At 47.9% G+C, this 22,863-nt stretch overlaps 1 protein-coding gene across 7 annotated transcripts in view; it reads left to right on the top strand.

Annotated features, from left to right (window-relative positions):
• Positions 1-22,575, top strand: part of LOC149325116 (solute carrier family 41 member 1-like) — a 54,218-nt gene extending 31,643 nt beyond the window's left edge. For 3 of the 7 annotated variants that reach the window (XM_089563448.1, XM_089563453.1, XM_089563447.1), the window contains 5 exons: positions 3,508-3,581; positions 4,501-4,635; positions 11,835-11,983; positions 12,197-12,374; positions 17,553-22,575. In XM_089563448.1, the coding sequence (XP_089419574.1) occupies positions 3,508-3,581; positions 4,501-4,635; positions 11,835-11,983; positions 12,197-12,374; positions 17,553-17,632 (616 nt within the window). In that variant the 3' untranslated portion in view covers positions 17,633-22,575. Of the gene's footprint in view, positions 1-3,507; positions 3,582-4,500; positions 4,636-11,834; positions 11,984-12,196; positions 12,375-16,579 lie in introns of all 7 variants that reach the window. The other 4 variants (XR_016286279.1, XM_089563450.1, XM_089563451.1 and 1 more) reach the window with 4 other exon arrangements.
• Positions 22,576-22,863: the final 288 nt, after the last annotated feature.

Below are 22,863 nucleotides of genomic sequence, written 5' to 3'. Positions count from 1 at the left end.
TGTATGTTACACCGTCTGCCCCATGTGCTGTGCTTCTTGTCAGGTTCGTGAGCACTGCTTGGACCTCAGACTGTCTGGTGTCGTCCAGGGGAGTGCGTTCACTGTTACAGGGGTAGTCTTGATACTGCAGAAGACAGTACACCTTGGTGGCAATGATCATTAGCTGAAGCCCCGGCTCCAAGGACATTTCCAAGCATGCTTTGGAGCACATGAGCGGGATGCGAGCCAGATATTTGGCGCCCATGCTACCCACTTTGCGCATGCGTCGTTTCCTGCGCGTTAGCGTACTTCACTCGGAGGACGCTCGACTTTCATGACATCTGGAACAGGTCTTCGAGCTTACTTCCTGCTCTTTTTTTGATGGCGTGCAATTCCCCAATCAAGTACAGGGTGCCTGGCACAGGCCTCCGCATGGCGTGCAGGCACCTGGTGCGAATGCCTAGCAGGTCTCCGTGGAGTTGCTGCTTGAAGCATGAAATGCAGGGCAGATAAATGCTTTCAGTGTGCTTTGAATCCTTACTCAAATCTTACGCGGATAAGAACTGTTTTTTTTTTTTGTTCTTCATTATTCTTTCTTTAAATTACTTTAAATTCTTTAAATTACTACTTATCATATGTGGGTCCATATTTTACTTAGGTTGTTTAGTACTTGGTGTTTGTTCGATTTGATTGGTACATTTTGCTGTTTGAAGTATTCGAACGTTCTAAACATTCAGAAAAATTCCTGTTCATCTAGACTTGGAAACACCACAGTGTTTCTAACCAATGGGTGCTAGTAGTAGTGACTGAATTTTTCACTGATCACATTGGTGAATTTGTTCTTCCTTTATAGAAGCACCAGCTGGCACATAGAAAAGTGCATGCATGGTAACATTTTGCCTTGCATGAAAGCAGTGAGCTGATGGCCATTGAGAGCCACCATTGGTCAGGGTGGCATTGCCACCGTGCAATGAAAGTGACCGTAATGCAAGGCACTTCATCTCCTCTGCATCACACTTATACATGGAGCTTGACTACCGCAGTCCCACTTCCACCTCTTAGTGTTTTGCTTCAGGGTGAGATGCTGCCAGTCTAACTCTCACGGCACAGTTGGCTCCCAATCATTGAATACAAAGCCAAAACTTACTGGCAAAAGTTTGGATTCACAATCGCTGTGTCACTGAAGTGAACACAGAGTAGCACACATTACACATGTGCTGATAATGCACATGTGTACAGAGCCATTGTGGTGGCACAGTGGTTATGGCACTCAGCTGCTGACCCTAAAGCTGACTCGGCTGCTGGTTCGATCATGGCTGCGGCGGTCGAATTTCAATGGAGGCGAAATTCTAGAGGCCCATGTGCCGTGCAATGTCAGTGCAGGTTAAAGAACCCCAGGTGGTGGAAATTTCCGGAGCCCTTCACTACGGCGTCCCTCATAGCCTGGGTTGCTTTGGGACGTTAAACCCCTAAAACCCAAACCCACATTTGTACATACGTTAATGTCACAAAGAGTCCTGAACTGGCTCAAGTCGCTCTGTTGCTACTTGAAACAGAGCCTTGGTGCTGAATGTGGGCTCCAGCCATCTTTGGTTGTACTAGTAGCAGTGGACATCTTGGGAAGTAAGAGTACAACAATATAAGAGATTGCTTGCCTGTACACCAAGAGCCCGCAGCAGCATGAAGTCAATGCAGTAAGGTGCGCAGTGCATGGCCTGATTACATTGCATCGTTATGTGCATATTTCGAGGGATTTATGCACATGTTTGTGCTGACACTATGCACTGCTGTTGCATTACCTGTCTTGTAATTGTCATTTTGTGAAAACATTTCTTTTTACTTCACATCGCAAAGCAGAGAGCAAACAGCATATTGCATGCAAGGGCCGGGAGTCTTTAAAGCTTGTGACAGATGTTCAGTGAAAGCTCGTTAATTCGACCCCCGTTAATTCGGAAAATCCGATAATTCGACGCGCACGCGAGGTCCCTACAATTATACATAGGAGTCTATGGGGCGAAACTCTCGTTAATTCGAACAAATTTTGCCGTGCGTCTGTTAATTCGACTCCACTCCGCCGCCGCCAAACCGGTGCGCCGAGAGCAAAAAGAAAAAAACACTGCCACGAGCGGCGCTACTGTACGCTGATAGGCCATCTGTACGGTCATCATCGTCAGCAGCGTGAGAGAGAGCGAGGGAAGCGAGGTTAGCGGCAGCCGAAGCGGCCTTCGTTTTGGCGTGTGTCGTCGTTTCCACATGTTCTTGCTGCTACGATCGCAGTTATTTAACCATAAGGCGGCGCCTTTTTTGGTAATTGCGCGCTTTGTCAGCGTGTTTACTGCGCTGCTTGTTGTTGCTGTTTTGTTGCGACTGAGAGAAGGAGGAAAAGAAATTTCACGGGCCTGCCTACTGGCTCAGCCGAGCCACCACCGCTGCCGCGTGCAGATAGAGGAGAGTTAAAAGATCAGAGGAAAGATAAAGAGAAAAGATAAGACGCGCGTCGCAGCAACAACCGCGTCCGCTTCGGCGGACGCTGGCTGAAAAAAGAGATCAGCGGCCGACGCCGCGCTGGCTTCCCCTCCTCCCCGCGCTGCTTTCGAATGGGTAGCGCGCAGTTCCTGCGCGCCTCGCCTTTGTGTCCTGTCAGCGGACCGAGGATGAAATAATTGAAGTGACAGGCGCTGACGACGGATTCGTCGGAAGGTGACGATTGTGAGCAGTTGTCCCAAATGCTGAAGTGCACGGTTAAAGAAGCCGCAGAAGCCTTGTCCGTGCGGGAGGACTTCTGTGAACAAATCCCTGATGGTGCGTGTGCCGCGGAGCACCTGGCAGCTGTTAGAGCTATCGTAGTCGCTCAAATTCGCTCGAAAAAGCAGACGACGATAACAGATTTCTTTGCCAAATAAAGGTTACATCCTGTTGCGGCAAACATTGTTTTTTGGTGTTCATTCGATAATTCGACATTCGGATAATTCGACAATTTTTTGTGGTCCCGTCAGTGTCGAATTAACGAGCTTTTACTGTAACAGATGTGAGCTTAAGAAGGCCAAGTGTGTGTATGCAGAAAACTATTTTAGCCACTGTTTGAGCGCTAAAAAATTTCCGGCTCTCTTAGGATAATCTGCCTGCTATAAGAAGTGTTGTGGTTGTAATTTGTATTAAGAGAAAACGTTTACAACTGCGGATCATACTCAGCTGCATAGAGAGCCAACATGTTTCAGCTTTGTTACATTGGAAACATGGGCCGAGTAGAGTAATGGAGTTGGCAAATAGCAGAAAACAGATGAGCCATCTATGAGACATTGTGGGCACTTTATTCCCTCTTGCTTTGTCAGGTAGTGCCGGTCATCAGCTACACTACCCGTGCTCTCATGAGAGGACGTTGAAACAAGTGAACCAATCAGAGGAGCTGAAGAAGCTGTCAGTCGAAGGGTGATGTGGTACATGTGTGTGTTCCAGAGCATGTTGAAAGCCTTTAGCTGTTGGTGACAGAAGTTGCATTTGCCCCCTCTCGTGTTCTCTTGCGTGCAGTGTGGGAGGCTGCATCCTTGACTTTGCAGTGACACGCTTCCATGGCATCGCTGTCTTCCAGCCCGTCATAAACGGTGCGTATGCTGTGCACCCCGTCTCCAAACAGGGGTTGCAGTGGCGTGGTACGCCGAGTGTCTCTTCGAAAGTGCTTTTGGCTTGCCTTCTTGCATTTATTTATTTATTTATTTATTACATTACCCTCAGGGCCCGCAGGGCATTATAGAGGGGGTGGGTGAAAAAAGGAAAAAAAAAAATACATAGTGGTTTTTGGCACCTTTACTTTTACAATGAATTACCAACTAGCCCAGCAAGAAGTTCACATAGTAAAAAGTACAGGCAAAAGGCAAAAAAAATCATGATGCAGACGCTTGTTCGATGATATGCTTGGTGATAAGCGGCTTGAAAGATGACGTGTCTTCAATGCAGGCGATATGGGGTGGAAGGTGGTTCCACTCAGTGCTAGTCTTCGGTATGAAAGAATTAAAAAGCACATTTGTGTTACAAGTTGGGATGGAAACTTTATGCGGATGGTCAACACGTGATGACACGTATAATGGTATAGAAGAAAAATTTGTTTTAGTGTGTCGTTATGAAAGAAAATGCTGTGAAAAGACTGAGGCGTGAATATTTCTGCGAACTGTGAGATTAGTCAGACCAAGTTTAGTTTCCGTTAAAGAAACACTAGCCGTGCGAGAATAATTGGAAAGGATGAAGCAAGCTGACCGATTTTGAACAGATTCTATATTGTGGTGCAGCTTGGCCACTCTTTACCGTAATCCACCACATAGACCATTACTGGCATGCTGCTGTTGCTGTGACAGCTTAGGTTGTGTGTTACAATCTTAGCTGGGACAAATGTGGGTGTGCAGCTCAGTGAAAATCGACTGAGTGCTGTCAGACAGTAGTTGTGTTACATGGGAGTTCTCCCTCTGTGAACCTTGCCTGGGCTAGTTGGTGGGCCTTGGGCTGATAGTCCAGCCTGTGCGTGTGCAGGCGTGGGCGGCAACCTTGTGGCAGTGCAGGCGAGCCGCATCTCCACCTTCCTGCACCAGAGGGCAACGCTGGGGTTCCTGCCTGCCTCGGACCCGGACGTCTGCCTCAACCCGTGCACCGCCTTCTTTGGCAAGAGTGAGTCTTCTTCCCCCCCACTGGCAGAACAGGGGAAGGTGTTCGTTGTGCAATCGCCCGCTAGTACAGTCAAAGACTTCTCGTGCGGACTGGGGCTGCGATTTATTTCATCATCATCATCATCAGCCTGACTACGCCCACTGCAGGGCAAAGGCCTCTCCCATGTCTCTACAATTACCGTATATACTTGTGCAAGGGCCGCACTTTTTTTCCGCGGTTCTCACGGGATGCGGCCCTTACATGGAAACGGCGTTTTTCTGGTAAAAATTTCTGCTACAGCACAGCCCCGATTACGCGTCCGTTTTTTACGCGGCGATACCCATTTTTATGACGAATTAGCCCAGGCGCGACGAATCTTTCGAATACACAATGCATTAAAAGTGCGCATTGGGCCCGCGCGATCTGCGCGATTACCACCTGCAGTAAGACAGGTTGCTAGCGGTTGCTTGATCTCTGTATTACTTTACTGGCAAATTTCACGTGATCCTAAGGTGCGGCGCTTGTGACGGCTTTGAGCGGCGCGTCACCGCCCAAAAACGCGTCACTCGCGTTTTCTTGCACGGTGAGGCACACCCAACACACCTGCACCCCATCCTGGCTTTTGCACAGCATAACGTTTTGTCAATCCTTCCTGGTGCGAACGCCGAGCGAGCTAGCGTCGATGACAGACCGCGTGTGCGGCGTTCCAGGCCGAGCACGCCGCGCGGGACGACGCGTTCGTGGTCGTAGCGATTTTTACGCGGCCAGAATTATGCGCGCATGAAACAGTTTTTCGCTCACTTTTTTTTTTTCGAATTGCCGACGGCCAAGTTGGGGGTGCGGCTTTTACACGGGGGTGGCCCTTACACGAGTATATACGGTAACCTTGTCCTTTGCCAGTGGCAGCCACCGCAAACTTCTTAATCTCATCCGCCCACCTAACTTTCTGCCGCCCCCCGCTACGCTTGCCTTCTCTTGGAATCCACTCCGTTACCCTTAAGGACCAGCGGTTATCTTGCCTTCGCATTACATGCCCTGCCCAAGCCCACTTCTTCCTCTTGATTTCGACTAGGATGTCGTTAACCCGCGTTTGTTCCCTCACCCACTCCGCCTGCTTCCGATCTCTTAACGTCACACCGATCATTTTTCTTTCCATAGCTCGCTGCGTTGTCCTTAACTTAAGCTTTGTTAGCCGTTTATTTACCGCGGGGTCATTCTGAAACTGCAGTAAATGCTTTTTAATGCGACCCCCGTTAATTTGGAAATTCGGATAATTCGAACAGTCTTCACGGCCAGCCAGCGCCCACGTAAGTCTGTGGCGTTGGACGCTTGTTCATTCGGATGCTATGGGTTTTCACCAGATAATTCGAACGGCTCCAGAAAGGAGGCCGCGACTAGGAATGATGCGATTGTCAAGATTTCACTACTGAAACCTAACTTAAGTAAAACTCTTGTTTGGGCGAGTTGGTTCATCTTTGAACAGGTACACGTACTTGTGCGAAGAAGACGGTACGCAACAAAGGAACACACTCGACATGTACGGAGCGCTTGTACGGAGCGCTTGTATGGAGCGATCTGTACATGTCGTGTGTGTTCCTTTGTTGTGTCCCGTCTTCTTCGCACAAGTACGTACCCGTTCAAGCCTTATTTGCATTCTGCAGAGTCGCCCGTGTACTTTTTATGCGTCCGCAATGGCAGGCGTGACGATAAACAAACAGCCCCGTCTCTGAGAGTTGTCCGACCGTGCAGTTTCGGTTTCGCTTTTCTGAGCTTCGTGTCACTTCGCGGCGACAGCAGCTATCGGCTGCTCATCTGTCTGAAAACCAACCGAGCCCAGCTGCACATCTCTCTCACTTCCATCTGCGTGGTTCGTCCTCCTGCCATTGCGACAAAACTGTGCGTTCGTCATGTGCTGTTCTCTGTTTGTATTACATGCAGTTCTGCTCCGACGCTCCCGGCACTGCGCATGCAATAAGTTATTGATCGAAATGTGAAAAATAGTTATTGCCGTGCCGTTCCCACCTCAGTAGCACGCGACAGTTGCCCAATCTTTCACCACATAAATTTGCCACGATGCAAGCAGTTGTTGTCAGTTCTTTTTACTTCTATCGAGATTTGGAACTTCGGATAAATCATAGATATTTTCTGGACCCTTGAAATTCAAATTAAGGAGAGACGTGGCTTTCAAATCACGAAAGTTATGAAAAAAAAAAAAATTTTAGGAAACACCTGATTTCTAATTTAGTAAGTCTTTTTCTAAATTTATCCCGAAAGATTTTCCCTGAAAACAGCCCTGAAGTGACTTTAAAAAACATTTTTTGTGACCATACGTGGCAAAAAACTGGCTGAGATCTCCATGCAAATGCCAGGTTTCTAAAAAGCGTTTTTTCACCAGACTGCCCTGCTTGCAGAAAGTATAGCATGACAAATGGCTTCACGGATTTTCATGCGGTCTGATGCATTGTGTTCCTTGGCAAATCTTTTCATGCAGTGATGTTCCTATATTTCTGAATTCCCTACTTTCTCATTTTTTCACTCTGTGGCAAATTTGAAATGACGGTAATGAGTGTATTATGTAAGCATGTATTTATTTAATTATTTATTTATTTCATTACTATCAGGGCCATTGAGGCGTTACAGATAGGAGAGGTAAGTATATTTATACAAAAACAAATACAATAAGGAGACTTAATTAACACAAGTGATGAAGAAGTGCAGATTTGAAAGCTTCTGGTTCTGAAATCTGAAATGGAGACGATGCTGGCGGGCAGGTGGTTCTAGTCTGAGCTGGTCTTGGGCAGGAAAGAACAAAAGTACTGGTTAGTTCTGCAACTTGGAGCACTCACTTCGAGTCGGTGATCAATATGAGATGATACATAACTTGGAGCATTGAAAATACTGTGTTTTAGCGATTGATTTGTGTAATATATTTTGTGGAAAGTGAAAAGCCTAGAAAGATGACACCGCAGTGAAAGATCTGGAAGGTCTAGAGTTCTCTTCATGAGTGTGATGCTACATGAACGCGAGTAGTTAGTCAAGATAAAATGGGCCGAACGATTCTGAACTGATTCTAAAGCATTAATCAGTGACTTGATGTTAGGGTCCCACACGGAAGACGCATATTCTATTTTAGATCGGACTACAGTTTTGTACGGAAGTAGTTTTAAACTAACTGGAGCAAGTGAAAAGTTATGGCGAAGGAAACCAAGCATTCGATTAGCATTGTTAGTTATGTGTTCGATATGCATTTTTCATGAGAGGTCATTGGTAATGTATACACCAAGATACTTATATGCAGAAACAAAAGCTAAAGGGGAGCCATTTAGAATATATGGATGCGGGTTAGCTTTGTAAGGTATTCGTGTTACTTTCATTGCTTTACATTTAGATACATTAAGCTTCATTAGCCAAGTGTCGCACCAAGCAGAAATATTATTAATGTCAGATTGAAGAACCAAGGTATAAGATGGGTTAGAAATTTCTCTGTATATTACACAGTCGTCAGCGAACAGCCTGATAGATGATGTTATGAGATCTGGAAGATCATTAATGTAGATTAGGAAAAGGAGAGGTCCTAGAACAGATCCTTGAGGAACGCCCGATGTTACTGAAGAAAGATTAGAATCATGGTCATTAACTGTTACATAATGTTCTGTGTGGAAAAACCTCAGCATGATAAAAATATGGAGAATGTCACTGGTTCATGCGGTGACATTCTCCATATTTTCTATATTCTCCATATTTACTCGTTTAGTGCACTTCCCAGTAAGGGTGCTGAACTTCATCGCTCTATGCCAAAAAGTAAAAAATTTCACCTAAAAACCTTCATCCCGTCTTAAAGGTGCACTAAAGAGGAACCTGAACTCGTCTTTTTACCACGGGAACTCGATCTTCACATTCCGAGCATTCTTAGAAACTTCGAGTTATTGTCCTGTGCGGCCGATTTCCATAATTTAAATCGGGTTAAATGTCCCAGCTCCCGTGTTTACCTTTTTTTAATTCCCTGCAGACGGTGGTAGGAGTCAACCAACCTTTCAACCAGTCCCGTGGTGGCTTGCGGCTCTGCCATTGGCGGAGTGATACATAGTGAACGGGGAAAGCAAAGAGTCCACGCGTATTTTTATTTCTGTGGGCCTAGTTTGCAGCTATGTAGCCTCTGACTGAATCTATTTATTCATGGAAATCTAAATAACAAAATAAGACCAAAAGCAAAGCCGCCACGCGACTGCCTGAAAGGCACTCCACACGTTGGCTGACTCCTCCTACCTTCCTCGGCAAGTTCAAAAACAGGGGCGCGAGCCGGGATGTTCAGTCCGATTCAGATTATGAAAATCGGCTAAACAGGACAATAATTCGAAGTTTCTAAGAATGCTGAGAACGTGTAGATCGAGTTCCCACGATAAAAAGACGAGTTCAGATTCCTCTTTAGTGCACCTTTAATGAGCTGTTACTAGTACTAACATGATGAATTATACCTTATTTGTGGTCATTACCTGTGCCTAGTTGGGTGGGGCTGCTGTTTGCTGTAGCAACAAATTGATGGGGGTACGGTAACAGCCCTAAGGTGGCTGTATGCCTCACTGAGAGGTTTTCATAAGGTGCGGTACTGTTTTCCTGGGGTGCAGCACTGTTTTCTGGTTCTCTCTGTGCAAGCGCAGGGCCTGTGCTGGGGGCTTGGCCCAGAATAAGCTCAGCTGGTAGCCTGCTGCACCTCTCTGGCATAGACATGCAGTGAAGCCTCGTTAAAGCGTACCTTGCGGGACAGCAGAAAAAGTACATGCAAAACAGCAGTACGCCCTAACCGAAAACAGCTTAAATACAGTGCAGCCTAGATGTTACAGGTCTCACGGGGTCACGAAAAATATTTGTATCATTTGTAGGGGTTTTAATTGGAGGGATAAATACCTTTGCCCCCGTTTAATCGCGGCTGACACAGTTCAAAACCGCCAGACCCCACCCCATGGTCACGTACGCTACCGAGCGCAAGCCAACCACGGCGGGCCTTGCTCTGAGGGAACAAAGGAACAACACTGGCTGACACGAACAAGGCATTTGTTGCTACAACAACAATAACGCCACCTAGCAACAAAACACGCTGAGGAATCGAGGACGTCCGACTCACCAGCACGGTTACAAGCAAACGTTCGCCCACGGCTGGGCTAGAGGGAAACTCCGAGGCCGGACGGGACGAGCTGAAGGGAACAATGTTCCGACCACGAGGCGCCAGCTGGCGAAGAGCGGAGCCTTGCGCATGAATGTAAGCGCGCTTCCCAAGTCCCTAGCCGAAGAAGGCCGTCTCCCCCGCGCACGCGCAGCAAACACGCCATCGGTGGCACTCGTGGTGCTCCGATGTCGGTGCCCTCCTTTGTTAGTTAAAGTAACTAACATGGCTAAGGAGGGTGCTTTGTGGGGAAGCGAACCGCAGGGGACGAGTAAAGCACGTCCCCACACATTCGAAATACATATAATCCGAACCGAACAAAATCCATACGCTGAAGCACGGGAAATGCATTCACGCAGATCTGTTTAAGATGACGGGATTATTTTACGGCTGCACGGCTTCTGCTCACTACTTGCGGTGGTCGCGGCTAGAACTAACCACATTCACTTACCTTTGGGGTGCTTCCAGTTTAAGGGACTTCCTTTCAGCATTGCTTCAGCCCCTGAATTTTCCCAGCGAGAGATGCTAAGAACCTTGGAAGACGTGCCAGGTCAGGAATGCCACATTCTCAATTTTGGCACGGGTGAAGCAAAGCGTACAACCGAAACCTCAAACTGGCACTGCAGCGACTTGCGAAGGCAGGGGTGACACTGAGCTCCTAGCAAATGTGAATTTTCTAAGGGAGGCATCACGTTCGTAGGCCACATCATGGACTACAGAAGCATCACAGCACACCCCAAAAAGGCAGAAGTGACCATCAAGATGTCACCAGGAAGTAGGGCAGGGCTGCGCTCTTTCCTGGGAATGGCCAGTAACTTGGGGTAGTTCTTGGCTGACATTGCAGAGAAAACAAAACCAATTTGTCATCTACTGCATGAAGATGCTAGCTGGCTTTGGGACCAGCCTCAAGAGGAAGCATTCCAGCAGATCAAGGATCTCCTGTGCGAGACTCTGCAGACACATCAACCTATGGACTGAGGCGGTTCTACTGCAAAAGAAAGACGACTTAAGCAGCCATCTAGTAGCACACGCTTCACGAGCCACAACTCCTACAGAGCAAAAATATGCTCAAGTAGAGAGAGAGGTTTTGACAAATGTTTGGGCTTGAGAACATCTCTGCACATACATTCTGAGACAAGTACTATTCCACATCGAGACAGACCACAAACCACTGGTGCCGCTTTTCTCGACTAAATGTCTTGGATGAGAGTACTTGTTGAGATGAGTTGAGAATGCATGTTTTCGACTATGACTTCACAGTATCACACTTTCTTGGCAAAGAACTTGCAGCAGATGTGTTGCCTGGGAAATGTCTGCCATCAGTGCACTGTGCTGAAACAAGCGAAACACTGGTATATAAGAGTACGACGTCTTGAACGTAGTTGCTCCATTGTCCAGTTCTCTTGTTTATTGTTTATTTGATTCTTCAAGGGTCTCATGTTGAGACATTATATGAGAGAGTGAGCAGTACAAGGCGAACAAATACAATAAAAATTATGATGGAACTGTTATTGATGAGGCGCTTGAATGATAGTGGTCAATGATAGTGGCAATTTTGACTGGCAGGCCATTCCAGTCCTGTGCTGTGTGTGGAAAAAATGACTGCCGAAAAGTCCTAGTGTGGGCTTGTTGGGAATACACTGCATTAGGATGGCTGGAGCGGGCGATGCTGTGTACTCTATTTAGGTACTGGTTATCGGAAGGCAAAGAATGCAAAAGTTTATGAAAAGCTAAGGTGCACTATCCTACTACGTGAGGCTAGAGAGGGTAAGTTTATTTGAGCGTTTAGCGCTGAGATGCTGGAATCATAGGAATAATCGGAGAAAATGAACCGAATTGCTCCTGACATGAGGGCATTAGTAAGGTTAACGTGATATGGGTCAAAAATAGCATTAGTGTACTTCACCGTGGGTCGCATGAACGTTTGGAAAGCAAGTTGTTTAATAGGGGGAGAGGGGGGGGAGAAGCTACTATATACGTGTGTAATAAAGGGTTTGTGTGTTCTTCACGGGCCGTTGTCCTGTCGTTATTACAAACAGCTGCTGCCCTGTGTGTGCAGGTGTGCATGCGCGCACAGCCCGTGTGCTGCTGCTGATGGTAGTGCCGGGACACCTGGTGTTCACGTACGGCATCCGGCTGCTCAAGGCTGGCCACACGTCAGTCACCCCCATCTTCCTTGTGGTCTACCTCTCCGCTGCTCTGCTCCAGGTGAGTGCCCTGTGGAGGGGTGCATCCTCACTTGCTCCTCTTCTGCCTAGCCAGCTGCAAAAGCTTGTGAAGTGCAGGAAATACCCCACATTCGTGAGATGCACAGCAGGACCAGCAGAGGGTGGGACCACAAAGGAAGCGTCCTCTTTTTCGCTGCCGTAAACTTTTGGAGCTGTCTGTATGGAGTTGAATGGAAAGGCCCATGGTGTGCAGGTGTTGTTGCTGCTGTACGTGGCGCACGTGATGGTGCACTGGATGTGGAGCCGGGCCGTGGACCCGGACAACTCGGCCATCCCCTACCTGACCGCCCTGGGGGACCTGGCCGGCACCGCACTGCTGGCCCTCTCCTTCCTGCTGCTGGACGCCATCGGAGACGGCGACTCCGACGTGGGTGACTGACCCCCTTCTCTGTACCCTGCCCTGTGTGGCGTCAAGTCTGTGTTGCACTGGCAGTTCGGGCCCTCCTTTGCATTGGTCGATAGCATTGAGGCATCTGGTGCCCCCTCCCCACGGTTCTTGGTACCACCTCTCAGGAGACCAGTCCCTTGACACATCCCATCATTGTACTGCTACTGCAGGGGCAGCGATTGAGCCCCTCTGGTTGTGGGTTGTGCCCCACACTGCTGGTGCCTGTTGAGATCCACCTCTTAATTGGTTGTCTGCTGCCGCGCTATCGCTGTCCTCCATGTGGAGGAGCATCCAGGCTGTGCCCAGTTGATGCACCCAGGTCTTCAGCAGAGTGGTTAGCATTCTGCAAAAAAGGGCACTATTTCTTCATCTATTGGCTTGTTTTGTTTCTGCAAGTGTGCAGGCAGGTTGTGACAGAGTGGACCCACACACTCAAGTTGGTTAATCGCACCCATGTGTGCATCCTAGATCGTGTGTGTTTTGTATTTCGCCACCTGTGCCACTTCTCTCACGACAGATGTCCGCTCTGGGGAGAGGGGGAAATCCACCCCCTCCCCCTTTCCACATGACTTCCCTCTCTTCTGGCAAAGGAGGAAGGTAACTAGGGGCATTCGTTCTGTTGCAGGACACAGGATACTTTAATGCCACAAAGAAGCCATGGGAGTGACATCTCAAGGGCTGCCATGTTTACTCGCATATGGGTCAGTGCGTCGTATAGGTTAACTCCCAGCTTTAAGGAACAAGCAAAGAATAGAAAAGAAGTCTGAATCTCGTATTGGTCGACCAGCGGAAGTTCCAAGCCACCTGTGTACAATTAGGGCAATGAGCGTACCACATAACGGAAGCTGTGGCAGCGCTGTGAGAGACTCGTCACTGGAGAGGCACTGCAACTGCTTTCCATCAGCATGTGAGGAGCTTATTGATGACTTTGAAACCCACCTCCTGGCGCTTCCTCCTTTTTTTTTTTATACCTCCATGCTTCAGACGCCAGCTTGATTAAGGTGCCAACAATGAGACTAGTTGTGTTTTTACGACGGGGCCTTTGAATTGCATTGCCGGCATGGTGGTGGCCGGGTGAAACTCCATTCCTTAGCTTTATATATCTGCCTTATCTGAGAATCTTTTGCATGGCTGTCATGAAGAGGAAAGAGCACGTGAAACCTTTGCACAGTAATGGTCGCGACAACTGCTGTGGTGTGTGAAGGCTAGGTGGCAGCTAGGACGCAGGAGTCTTTTTATTCCTCTAGCACCATTCTTCATTCCTTTTGCAAGTTTGGAGCCCAGATCTGCACCTTGGTGTGTCTGCAGTTTGTGTTTTGGTGGACCCCCGAGTTCGGAGAGCGCAATTTTGAAAAAAAAACATGTTGACCCTTACGCGAGTAAATACTACAGTAAGTGTTCACCACCGGACATGTTCCCCCGCTGTCCTTTCTTTTCGCTGGTTTTATTTTTCCGTGTTTTCATTTTTATCTGCATTCCTAGTATTTCCTTGTTTATTCCAGACTTGCGGGCACAGGGAACATCCTTTTGGTATCACAGCTGCCATTCAGAATAGCAGTAGCTGAAGAGCAGCATTCTCTGCGGACAGGTAGATTTTGGTAGTTGGATGCGTTGTTAGGTGGTGCGGAGGTGTGTTCTGAGGGCCAGCCTTGCAAGTGGCATACTGAAACCTGGTCTGCAAGTAAAGCCTGGCCTTTCGGTGTTACTGGCTGACATGGGATGGACAAAACTTAGTTTAGCGGAGGTCAACTCCAGAGACCTTTCTCATGTAGGCCTACTCCAGCTCTTGGATTCCACTTGGTGCCTCTGTTTGCAGTATAAAAGTACATTTCAAGCAGGAAGAGTTTTGGCTAAAAGCTGGGCTTAGCTGATTTTCATAAGAATTTGTCGGGGTGCGCAAGCCTGGATATAATCAGAGTCCTCCTGGCAAATGAAGGGCCCCAATTCCAAGGCAGCCTGTTGTCTTCGTGGCCGTCGCTGGATTGATCTGTGCTGTCGCAGCTGCCAGTGCGGGGAGTGCTGCCTCCGGGTGTGCTTCTTGTCGCGCTTTCATCTTGTTGCAGTTTTTGCTCGCTTCTGCTTTTTTGCATCGTCACATGGCTGCCTACACAAAGACCCGCAGTTCCATGCACCTGGAGCTGTCACTCGGCTTCTTCAAGACAGCAGGCTGTCCTCGTCTGAGTCACTGTCATAAACTGCAGCAAATGCTAAGGCAGTGTTCTGGCCTGCTTTCCTTGTGCGTGTGTTTTTAGTGCAGTAGCACTTATAGCAACACTCCTCGGGTTTCAGCAGTGTGCGTTTGTGTATGTGCGTGTGAAGTCTCTGAGTAGCAAGTGTTAACTGGCTCTATGGCTCAGTAGACACCTCAACCATGCTGGAAGGAGGGAGTGGCCTCCACCTACAAGTAGAGGCAGTTATGCGCCTTTGTGTTTTGAGGTATGTGGGGGTGGTGTCCACCTGCAAAAAACTGTGAAAATTGGGTTTTGAGGAATGGCAATGGCACAGTAATTGTCTCACATCTCAGTGGACACCAGAACCCAAAGGGAAGGGAGGGAGGTGGGAGTGAAAGAAGAAAAAAGAAAATGCTGTGATGTAAATGCACCTTAAAGATCCCCCTCCTCTAGGGCACCTTTTTCTCTCTTCTTTCACCCACCTTCCTCCCTTCCCTTACTGCAGGAAACAATTACTGCCCCATTTCTTTTCCTCAAAAACCGATTTTTCAATATTTCGTGCTTTGCAATGCTAAACCGCCAGCCATTTTTTAAGTTATTATTATTATTCTTATTGTCTGTGGTGACCAGAACTGCCCCAGCAAACCACAAACCTCTCAGAGACGTCTAGCTGGACGTCTCTGAGAGGTTTGTGGTTTGCTGGGGCAGTTCTGGTAGTTGCACCCTGTGTTGTGGAGGTATTGTGGCCCCTTGGTGATGCAAGTGGTCCGTGTTTCTTTGCACAGCCAGTTCTGCCTACAGCTGTCTTGCTGCTGCTTGGGCAATTCTGTGTATTCATTTTTGCCCCCCCAGTTCTTGCAACCAATGGTGCTAGTACTGTGCACTACGGTCCATTTGTGATCTGTCAACACACTGTACTTAACGCTGTGGGGGTTTACAATTGAGCCTTCTGCAAGGGCCCACCTTTTGTTTGAGTTTGTTTTCTGGCACATTATGTGCCGGCAGTGCGGAAGGATGCAACTGCTCTCCTGAATCTGAATCCCGACCCTGAATCCCACAGGGGACGCTGTTCTCTCCCATGGCACTCTGTACTTTGCATCTGTGGCAGAGTATGGGACTCGCTCCTGCTGTCTCATGCATGGCGCGGATGGTGGCGCTCTTAACCCCGAGCTTGATTACTGCCGTCCCTACCTTTTTTTTTTTGTTTTAACAGCAATGCTGTTTAAGCAGGAGGCTGTTCCATTAGTCGTGCGCAGCGGTGACTGTGTTCGCAGTAATGAGGTCGCCCACAGACGCCTGGCGCCCCCTGTTGGAGTGGACGACAACTATTGTATTAGTTGTCCGCTCCGATAGCGGGTGTCAGGCGTCCGTGGGTGGTACTGAAGTAAACACTTGTATGTACTGATGACTGAGTGTTTGTTAATCTGGGGGAGGGGGGGGGTACTATAGATGACAACAGATAGAAATGATGTGTATAATCACGGTTAATGCAGTTCAACAAAGCTCAAACAGCATTGCTGTGTCATCAATCTTACACGAGAGAGTGTGATCTGCCCTACAATTTTTTTTTTTACTTCTTTTTGTCATGCTGGTCAATCATTTTTAAAAGGAGGAAATCTCTGTGAAAAGGGCTTGGTGTTGTGCCAGTTATGGTTTCTGTTGTGCAAGGAATTTCTAGACGATCTGCTTTTACTTCCGACTCTTGAAAGTAGCCCGGGCAGCCATTGCAATGCTTGAAAGTGGTCACTGACTTCTAAGCGCAAGGTGCTCCCACTTTGTGCTTCTGCCGCAACATGCGCCCATGTTGTGGTTTTCCTTGCTGTTCTTTCACAGCCAAAGCTGTCTCAAAGTGGCACACGCTGTCTGCATTAATTTTGTTTTTAACCGCATGTGCTGCTGCTTCCTCCTTTCCTTTCTTTCTTGCTTCCTGCTTTTACCACCATGGCGTGCAAAGCTATTTAACATCTCTCACATTGCTCACTGCCTTGCTTCCCTCTTTTTTTTCTTTTCTTTTTAGTGATAAAAGTGTTACCACAGTCACTAATGTGATGCTCCCTCACAGGATGTGCTCAAAGCTGTGAGTACGAGTGCTTTTCTGGATGCTTATGTGGTCTTGTGGAGCACTGTGGCCAGTCCGGGTGTGTGGGGCCCCTGTGGAAGGGAGGCTGCCTTTCGTGGTGCATGTCAGGTACACTTTCTCGGATCTCTTGCCTGTGGGACTCCTCGTAAGCTTTGTGGTGCAACATCACGCTGTACCTGTCCAGCATACTGCTGTTCCTGCTGACTTGTGCTTTCCAAGGGCGCTGTACTCCATTTCATACATAGCAGGCAACGCTGCGGAGGTTGCTGAAGTAGTGCGTCCGCGAAACCATATTACTCTGCCACGTATCATTCGTTCTTCTCGAAACTCTGGTCATTGTTTGGACGAATACAAAGAGCGGTATAAAACGACGTGGTAGCATTGAAAATGATGGTCGAAGCTGTGAGGTGCTCAGTGTTCGGGCTCCCTGGCCATAATTTTCACGGAGTGTGAACTACTTTTTGGGTGCGGATTTAGTAGGAGCGATTCCCCCTACCAACCGCGTATCATACTGCAACGTGTACTTTTTGCTTCTCGAAATCTCGACGAGTCGCAGGACAAAAATGTGGCAAGAGGTAAGACGAAGTCCGGGAGGTGCCAGTCACGGCACTTAAGATTTGCCGCTACGAAATAGGTTTGTGTTCGCTTTGGTTGTGTGGCGAGCTACTTTTTGCGTGCGGACTTAGCCTGCGCGAACAGGCGTGCTAGCTTTGGCAGCATTGCCTGCTATGTGTGAAACGGAGTGTAGGCTTGGGTCTCCTCCTTTGAGGTTTTGCATGGCTGGGAGCACACACACAGCTTGACACGCTAGTTCATGCAGACTTGCATCATTAGCCTTCGAGAGGCAATCGGCCTCCGGCCTCAAGGCCAACCTTTTTTTGCTGCCATTGACACTAAGCCTATCTTGCAGGTGCAAGGGAGCAGTTGGCGATTGGGAAGAGCTTTATCTTTTGGACTCTGGGGTCATCGCTTGATTTCTATTCAGTGTGATTTGTTTGCACTCCCCCCCCTTCTCACCTTCGTTTTATGAACAGAAAGAGTGCTTTTAACTGCTCAAGTTATGTTGGAGTGCCGAGCGTTGGTGCTCAGATTTGTTTTGTTATCTGCTGCATTAGTGACTTTACTGCGTTTTTTGTAGAGCAGCAATATTTACACTAACTTATTGTAACACACTGAGTTCTGATCGTATGCACCTGTTAATATTTTATGCACCATTGCTGCCGTATCAGTGTGTGTTTGTCGCATCACTAGTGATGCAGGTTATCAGTTCTTGTCGTGCGGATTTGGAGGATTGTTGATCATTTCTCGCCATGGTTCTTTCTTATGTTGGCTTCCATATCTTTGCTCCGCGTTTGATGTTCTTGCTCTGAATGTGTTAAGTTCTCTGCTTTATTGAGCCATTCGGATAATTTTTCTGGCTTGGATGTGTGCTTCAGACATGTAAGCCAAGTTTGCTCACACTCGGAGCTTGTCGCCACTGACTGCACCAAGAGTGGCAAGTAGTTCCTTGCTTCACATGTTGCATTCAGCACACAAAGCAGCGGACCTCTTGGAGCAGTGACAGTGGAGGCTACTGTTGAAATCTCTACAGTTTGAGAGGGGTTTACAGACTACCCTGAATGTGCATGCGAGTTTTTAACCACTGCTAGGCAGTGTTTTCTGACAGCACAGCGGTGGCCATAGGTTTGAATTCTGGCCTGTGGGGAATGTTTGGATGCCTTAGGCCTTAACTGCTGTCAGTGCCTGTGTGCGACTACATAGCTGAGAAGACTAGCACAGTCTGGCGTTGTGCGGAGAAAGAACCTGTCGCACAGGCTGTGGTGCAGTCAGGGCTCTGATATGCACGACCTTTTCAGGCTGGTCCAAAGCCAGGGCGGTCTTACCAATGGCTCAGGGCTACAACTCGTGACACACTTCTGGCTAGGTTAAGAGACTTGGAAGAGAGCAGAGTTGGTCGGGGAACAAACTCCTAGTAAGGAAGAAGAAATGGGCTCGGACAAGAACTGTTATGCGAAGGGAGGGTAACAGGTGGTCCATTATGGTGATGGAGTGGACTCCAAGAGAAGGCAGGTGCAGTGAATGAGAGTCAGCTGAGGCTACGAAGTTTGCACAGGCAAGCTGGCCACAGCTGGCACAGGACAGGGTGATGGTGATGATGTCGTTAAGGTTCTAAAAAAAATAGGAGCTGAAACACGCTTGTCCCTCACTTCGGAATTGTTGCGAGATCCATCTGAAGCAAAAGGTCTGTGTAAGCCAAGGGAGTGTTAATTTTGTCTGCTGCCGCTGCGCAAGTTGTCCTTGTTGAGTAGCAATTTTACTTGTCAAAGTCATAAGGTTTCGCAGTGTAAAAAACATGCTATTGTCTCTTTGAGCAAATTGAATCGGTTGTCAGCAGAGCACCCCCGCCCTGCATAGTAGACAGTCCCAATGGGACCCTTGAGTCTGCTAAGCACAAACCTTTGCTTGGCAGGGATTGGCAAAACTGCTGAGTGCTCACCGCACCGGTTACCACTGTAGACGTGGTACACTGCACATTTCTGCAGTCTCTTTGTTGGTTCTAAAATGGTGGTGGAACAATCTTCTACAGTTTGCTTGTGCTTGTTTTGATGAAATCGGACTTTAGACTTGAGAGAGGGATGGCAAAGGTGCTGGCTAGATGACAAATGTCAGGATGTCCAGACACCAAACAGACTAGACATGAAGCAGGTGAAAACATATATACGCTTTATTTTCCTTGGATTCGATCTTAGTGTCGTGTTGTGTGCCATCTTTACTTCATCTCACAAGTCGTTTGCAGCAGTGTGAAAAGTAGAGCTTTTTCATCTGTTCAGGTCTAAGGAAGACAACAATTAGTCCCTCAAATATTTGAGCAGTGTTGCGACTATCTTTTAAACAGTTATTGCAGTAAAAGAAAAGGTAGTTCAGAGTCATGTTTTTAATATAAAGTGAGCATTTCATTCACTGGTTAATCTAGCAGAGAAAGTCCGTACAAATCCAGCACTGCAGAGGTCTGCTGTGCAGTGGTGTGCCGCCATTCGTAAACACGGCATCCGCCAAGTCTGCCGAGTCTCCTGTGAGCAGTCGCTGGACATGGTTCTCTTTCCTTCCTAGGGATGGAGCCACCAGTCACAGGTCGAGGGGTACGGAGGAACACATTTTGCAACGCACGCCGTTCTAATTGGCTAGGCCTTCACAGTGCTGCAAATGGCTTGTGAGATGGAGTATAGTCAGTGCTCTCTGCCAGCTGTGGAACAGCCAACTGTTTTGATCATTTCACGAATACTGAGTGTGCAGAAGCATTTAAAGCCACACCTGTATTGTTCCATTATCAGTTGGGGACAGCTTTGAAAGAGACACATTTGTCATGTGCCTCTCCCATCCTTAGTGCTCACCGTCCTTGCCTCAGAGACTTGATGACAGGTCATTTCTAAAATCAGCACACCACATACTCCGCTTGGCTGTTCTCAGGTCACACAAGCAGTCGGCAGCAGAGATAACATTGGGATGTGCCCCACTTTGTGCCAGGCCCCAGTGTGCAGTGTTCACCCTTGTAGCCTGCTTGAGGCCTGGTGTGGTGGTGCGTGCTACTCTCGGCAGCCCTGTGCAGGAGAAAATAACTTGCGGGATTGAGCGACTGGCACTGTTTGGTCATCACACTACATACGTACTTGGCCCTCATGTGCAGTAGCTGAAGCAGTAGTTGAAGCCGAGTTGTGCTGTTCGCACGTGAGGCCATAACACACTGAACAGAACAGAACACCCGGCCTTGTTTCCAGTGGAAGTGTGTCATTGTAGCAGGGGTTAAGTTCTACTGTGTAAAAAAGCTACAAAAGATGGTCACATGGTCTTGCGAAATTGTTGCTTCACACAGCATGTACAGGTTGGTTGGCTTTCAAGACTACTGTTTAGCTCTCAGTTCAGATGAGATTAGGAAGCTTGCGGGGACAGGGTGGCCGCAGCTGGCATAGGATAGGGTTAATTGGAGGGATATGGGAGAGGCCTTTGCCCCGCAGTTGCGCAAGAAGTACAGGGCCCCGACTTCCGGTTTTATTTCCCTGATTTGCCTGACAGCTTTTTTTAATGGCAATTTTAGCTTAAAAGCATCTTGAAACGCAGCCATAAAAGCTAACACATGCCCAGGGGAGGCAGCAAATGGTTTGAGTTCTGTTTGAGATAACCGCTGGTCCTCAAGGGTAACGGAGTGGATTCCAAGAGAAGGCAAGCGTAGCAGGGGGCGGCAGAAAGTTAGGCTGGCAGATGAGTTTAAGAAGTTTGCGGGGATACGGTGGCCGCAACTGGCGAAGGACAGGGTTAGTTGGACAGACATGGGAGAGGCCTTTGCCCTGCAGTGGGCGTAGTGAGGCTGATGATGATGATGAAAATCTGGAGGTATTTGGAAAAGAATAATGGTGCCAGGGTTTACTTTTGGGAACACAGTTTTGTGCCTCAGAGTAGAAGTTCAGTCAGGCCTGGAAATAAATCTGAGAGCTGTTGGAGGATTAGCACTAGGTGCCCACGGCAGAACCACAAACGGGGCTGTACAGGGGGACGTGGGCTGGGCATCAGCTGAAGCACGGGAAGCTCAGAGTAAGGCATTATATGACGAACACGTGAGCAAATTGGATGATAATAGGTATATATATATATAAAGATATTTAAATACTTTGACAGAAAGAGCATAGCCTTACAGACTTGGAAAAGAAGCAGGAAACTAACCAGTAAGTATGCAAGACACAAGGACGGAGAAGTAAAGAGCTTTAAAAAGCAGAGCAGACTCTAGACCTGTATGGAAAATGGAAAAGGCAAATCAGGAACGAATGAACCTGTGATAACTCAAGAGGCAGCGCCCTCTTTGAAGCAACATCAGGGTGTCATAGAACATGCAGCTACAAAAAGAAATTTAACCAAGGTGCTGACACATGCCAACATCCAGACGTCTGTGCAGGCGCCATCACTCTCTCTGAAGCCCTAGGGTTTAGAGAAAATAAAGGCTGTGTGAATGAATGTGCGTTAGACTTTAGCAAAAAACGATTAGAAGATTGGGGGCTCCAAAGCAAGGCAGTGAGATTAGGATACAAGTTGAGGATTCAAATTGGTCGCACGTAAAAGTCGGAGCAGTTACGATGATGATCATGGGCACTGACATGCAGTTATGAGGTCAGAGGGTGGATGCAGGTGGTTGATGGTTAGTCGCTGCAGACATCACTTGTATTAGTCAAGCATCATTCTTGTTCTTTATCACCATGGGCATTGTTCAACACCCAAGTTGGCTGCGCTTGAGAATGTGTCATGTTGACCTAGCCAGTGCGTTGGTTCTTTCTTCTTTGTATGCATGCGGTAAAGCCCTAATTTAAACAACACAAGAGGGCAAGGTGTGCATGCTTTCACTGCTGCGATTAATGTGCTCACCACTGTGCAGCAGTGTTGTCGGCAGACTTTGCAAACGAGTCTTGACACTTGTGTTCCACACAACAAAAGGACAGTGGTCAGTGCGCAAATATTTTTGAGTGGTCAGTGTTCACATGTGCTGGTTTATTGCACCCGAAGCTGGGATACATGAACCTCTGTGCATGTAGGTCTGTGCTTCCTTGTTTTCTCGTCCAGTGTCAATCAGTTTTTCAGTTATGCGTGTCACATTCGCTGCTTCTCTCCCTGCCTAGTCAGCAGGCATGTCGCCATGCCACCTGTGTTCCTGAACAGCAGATTCAAAGATATTTTTGTACCGTTGTTGTTGAGCGTGTATTTTTGTACCCTTGGAAATGGGCTGGTCGAAGCCATGTTAACACATTCCCAGCTTGGTGGTGCCACAACTTCTCTGTCCTCCGTTGCCACCTTTTTTTGTTTTTTTCCTGCGCCCTCATCAGTGTGACCCCATCGACTCAGGTGTGAACAATGCCTGAGCAGTAATCAGTAAACGTTCCTGTTCACCCATGTCCTGTTGTCTGAATGCGACTGTTGAGACTCACTGCCACACGATGGCAAACAAACAGTTGGTGCTCCTACTTATTCCTCTGCAAGCCGAGATCAAAGGTGCACTGAAGAGGAGTCTGAACTCGTATTTTTACCTCTGGAACTCGATCTACACGTTCCCCGCATTCTTAGAAACTTCGATTTATTGCCCTGTGCGGCCGATTTCCCTAATTTAAATCGGATTAACATCCAGCTCCCGCCCCTTTTTTTTTTTAATTCCCCGCAGACGGTAGGAGGAGTGCACCAACCTT

Source organism: Amblyomma mixtum, chromosome 10, assembly GCF_055824585.1.
Source record: "Amblyomma mixtum isolate Tamu chromosome 10, ASM5582458v1, whole genome shotgun sequence".
Lineage (NCBI taxonomy): Eukaryota > Metazoa > Arthropoda > Arachnida > Ixodida > Ixodidae > Amblyomma > Amblyomma mixtum.
This window is presented reverse-complemented; position numbering and strand designations above follow the sequence as displayed.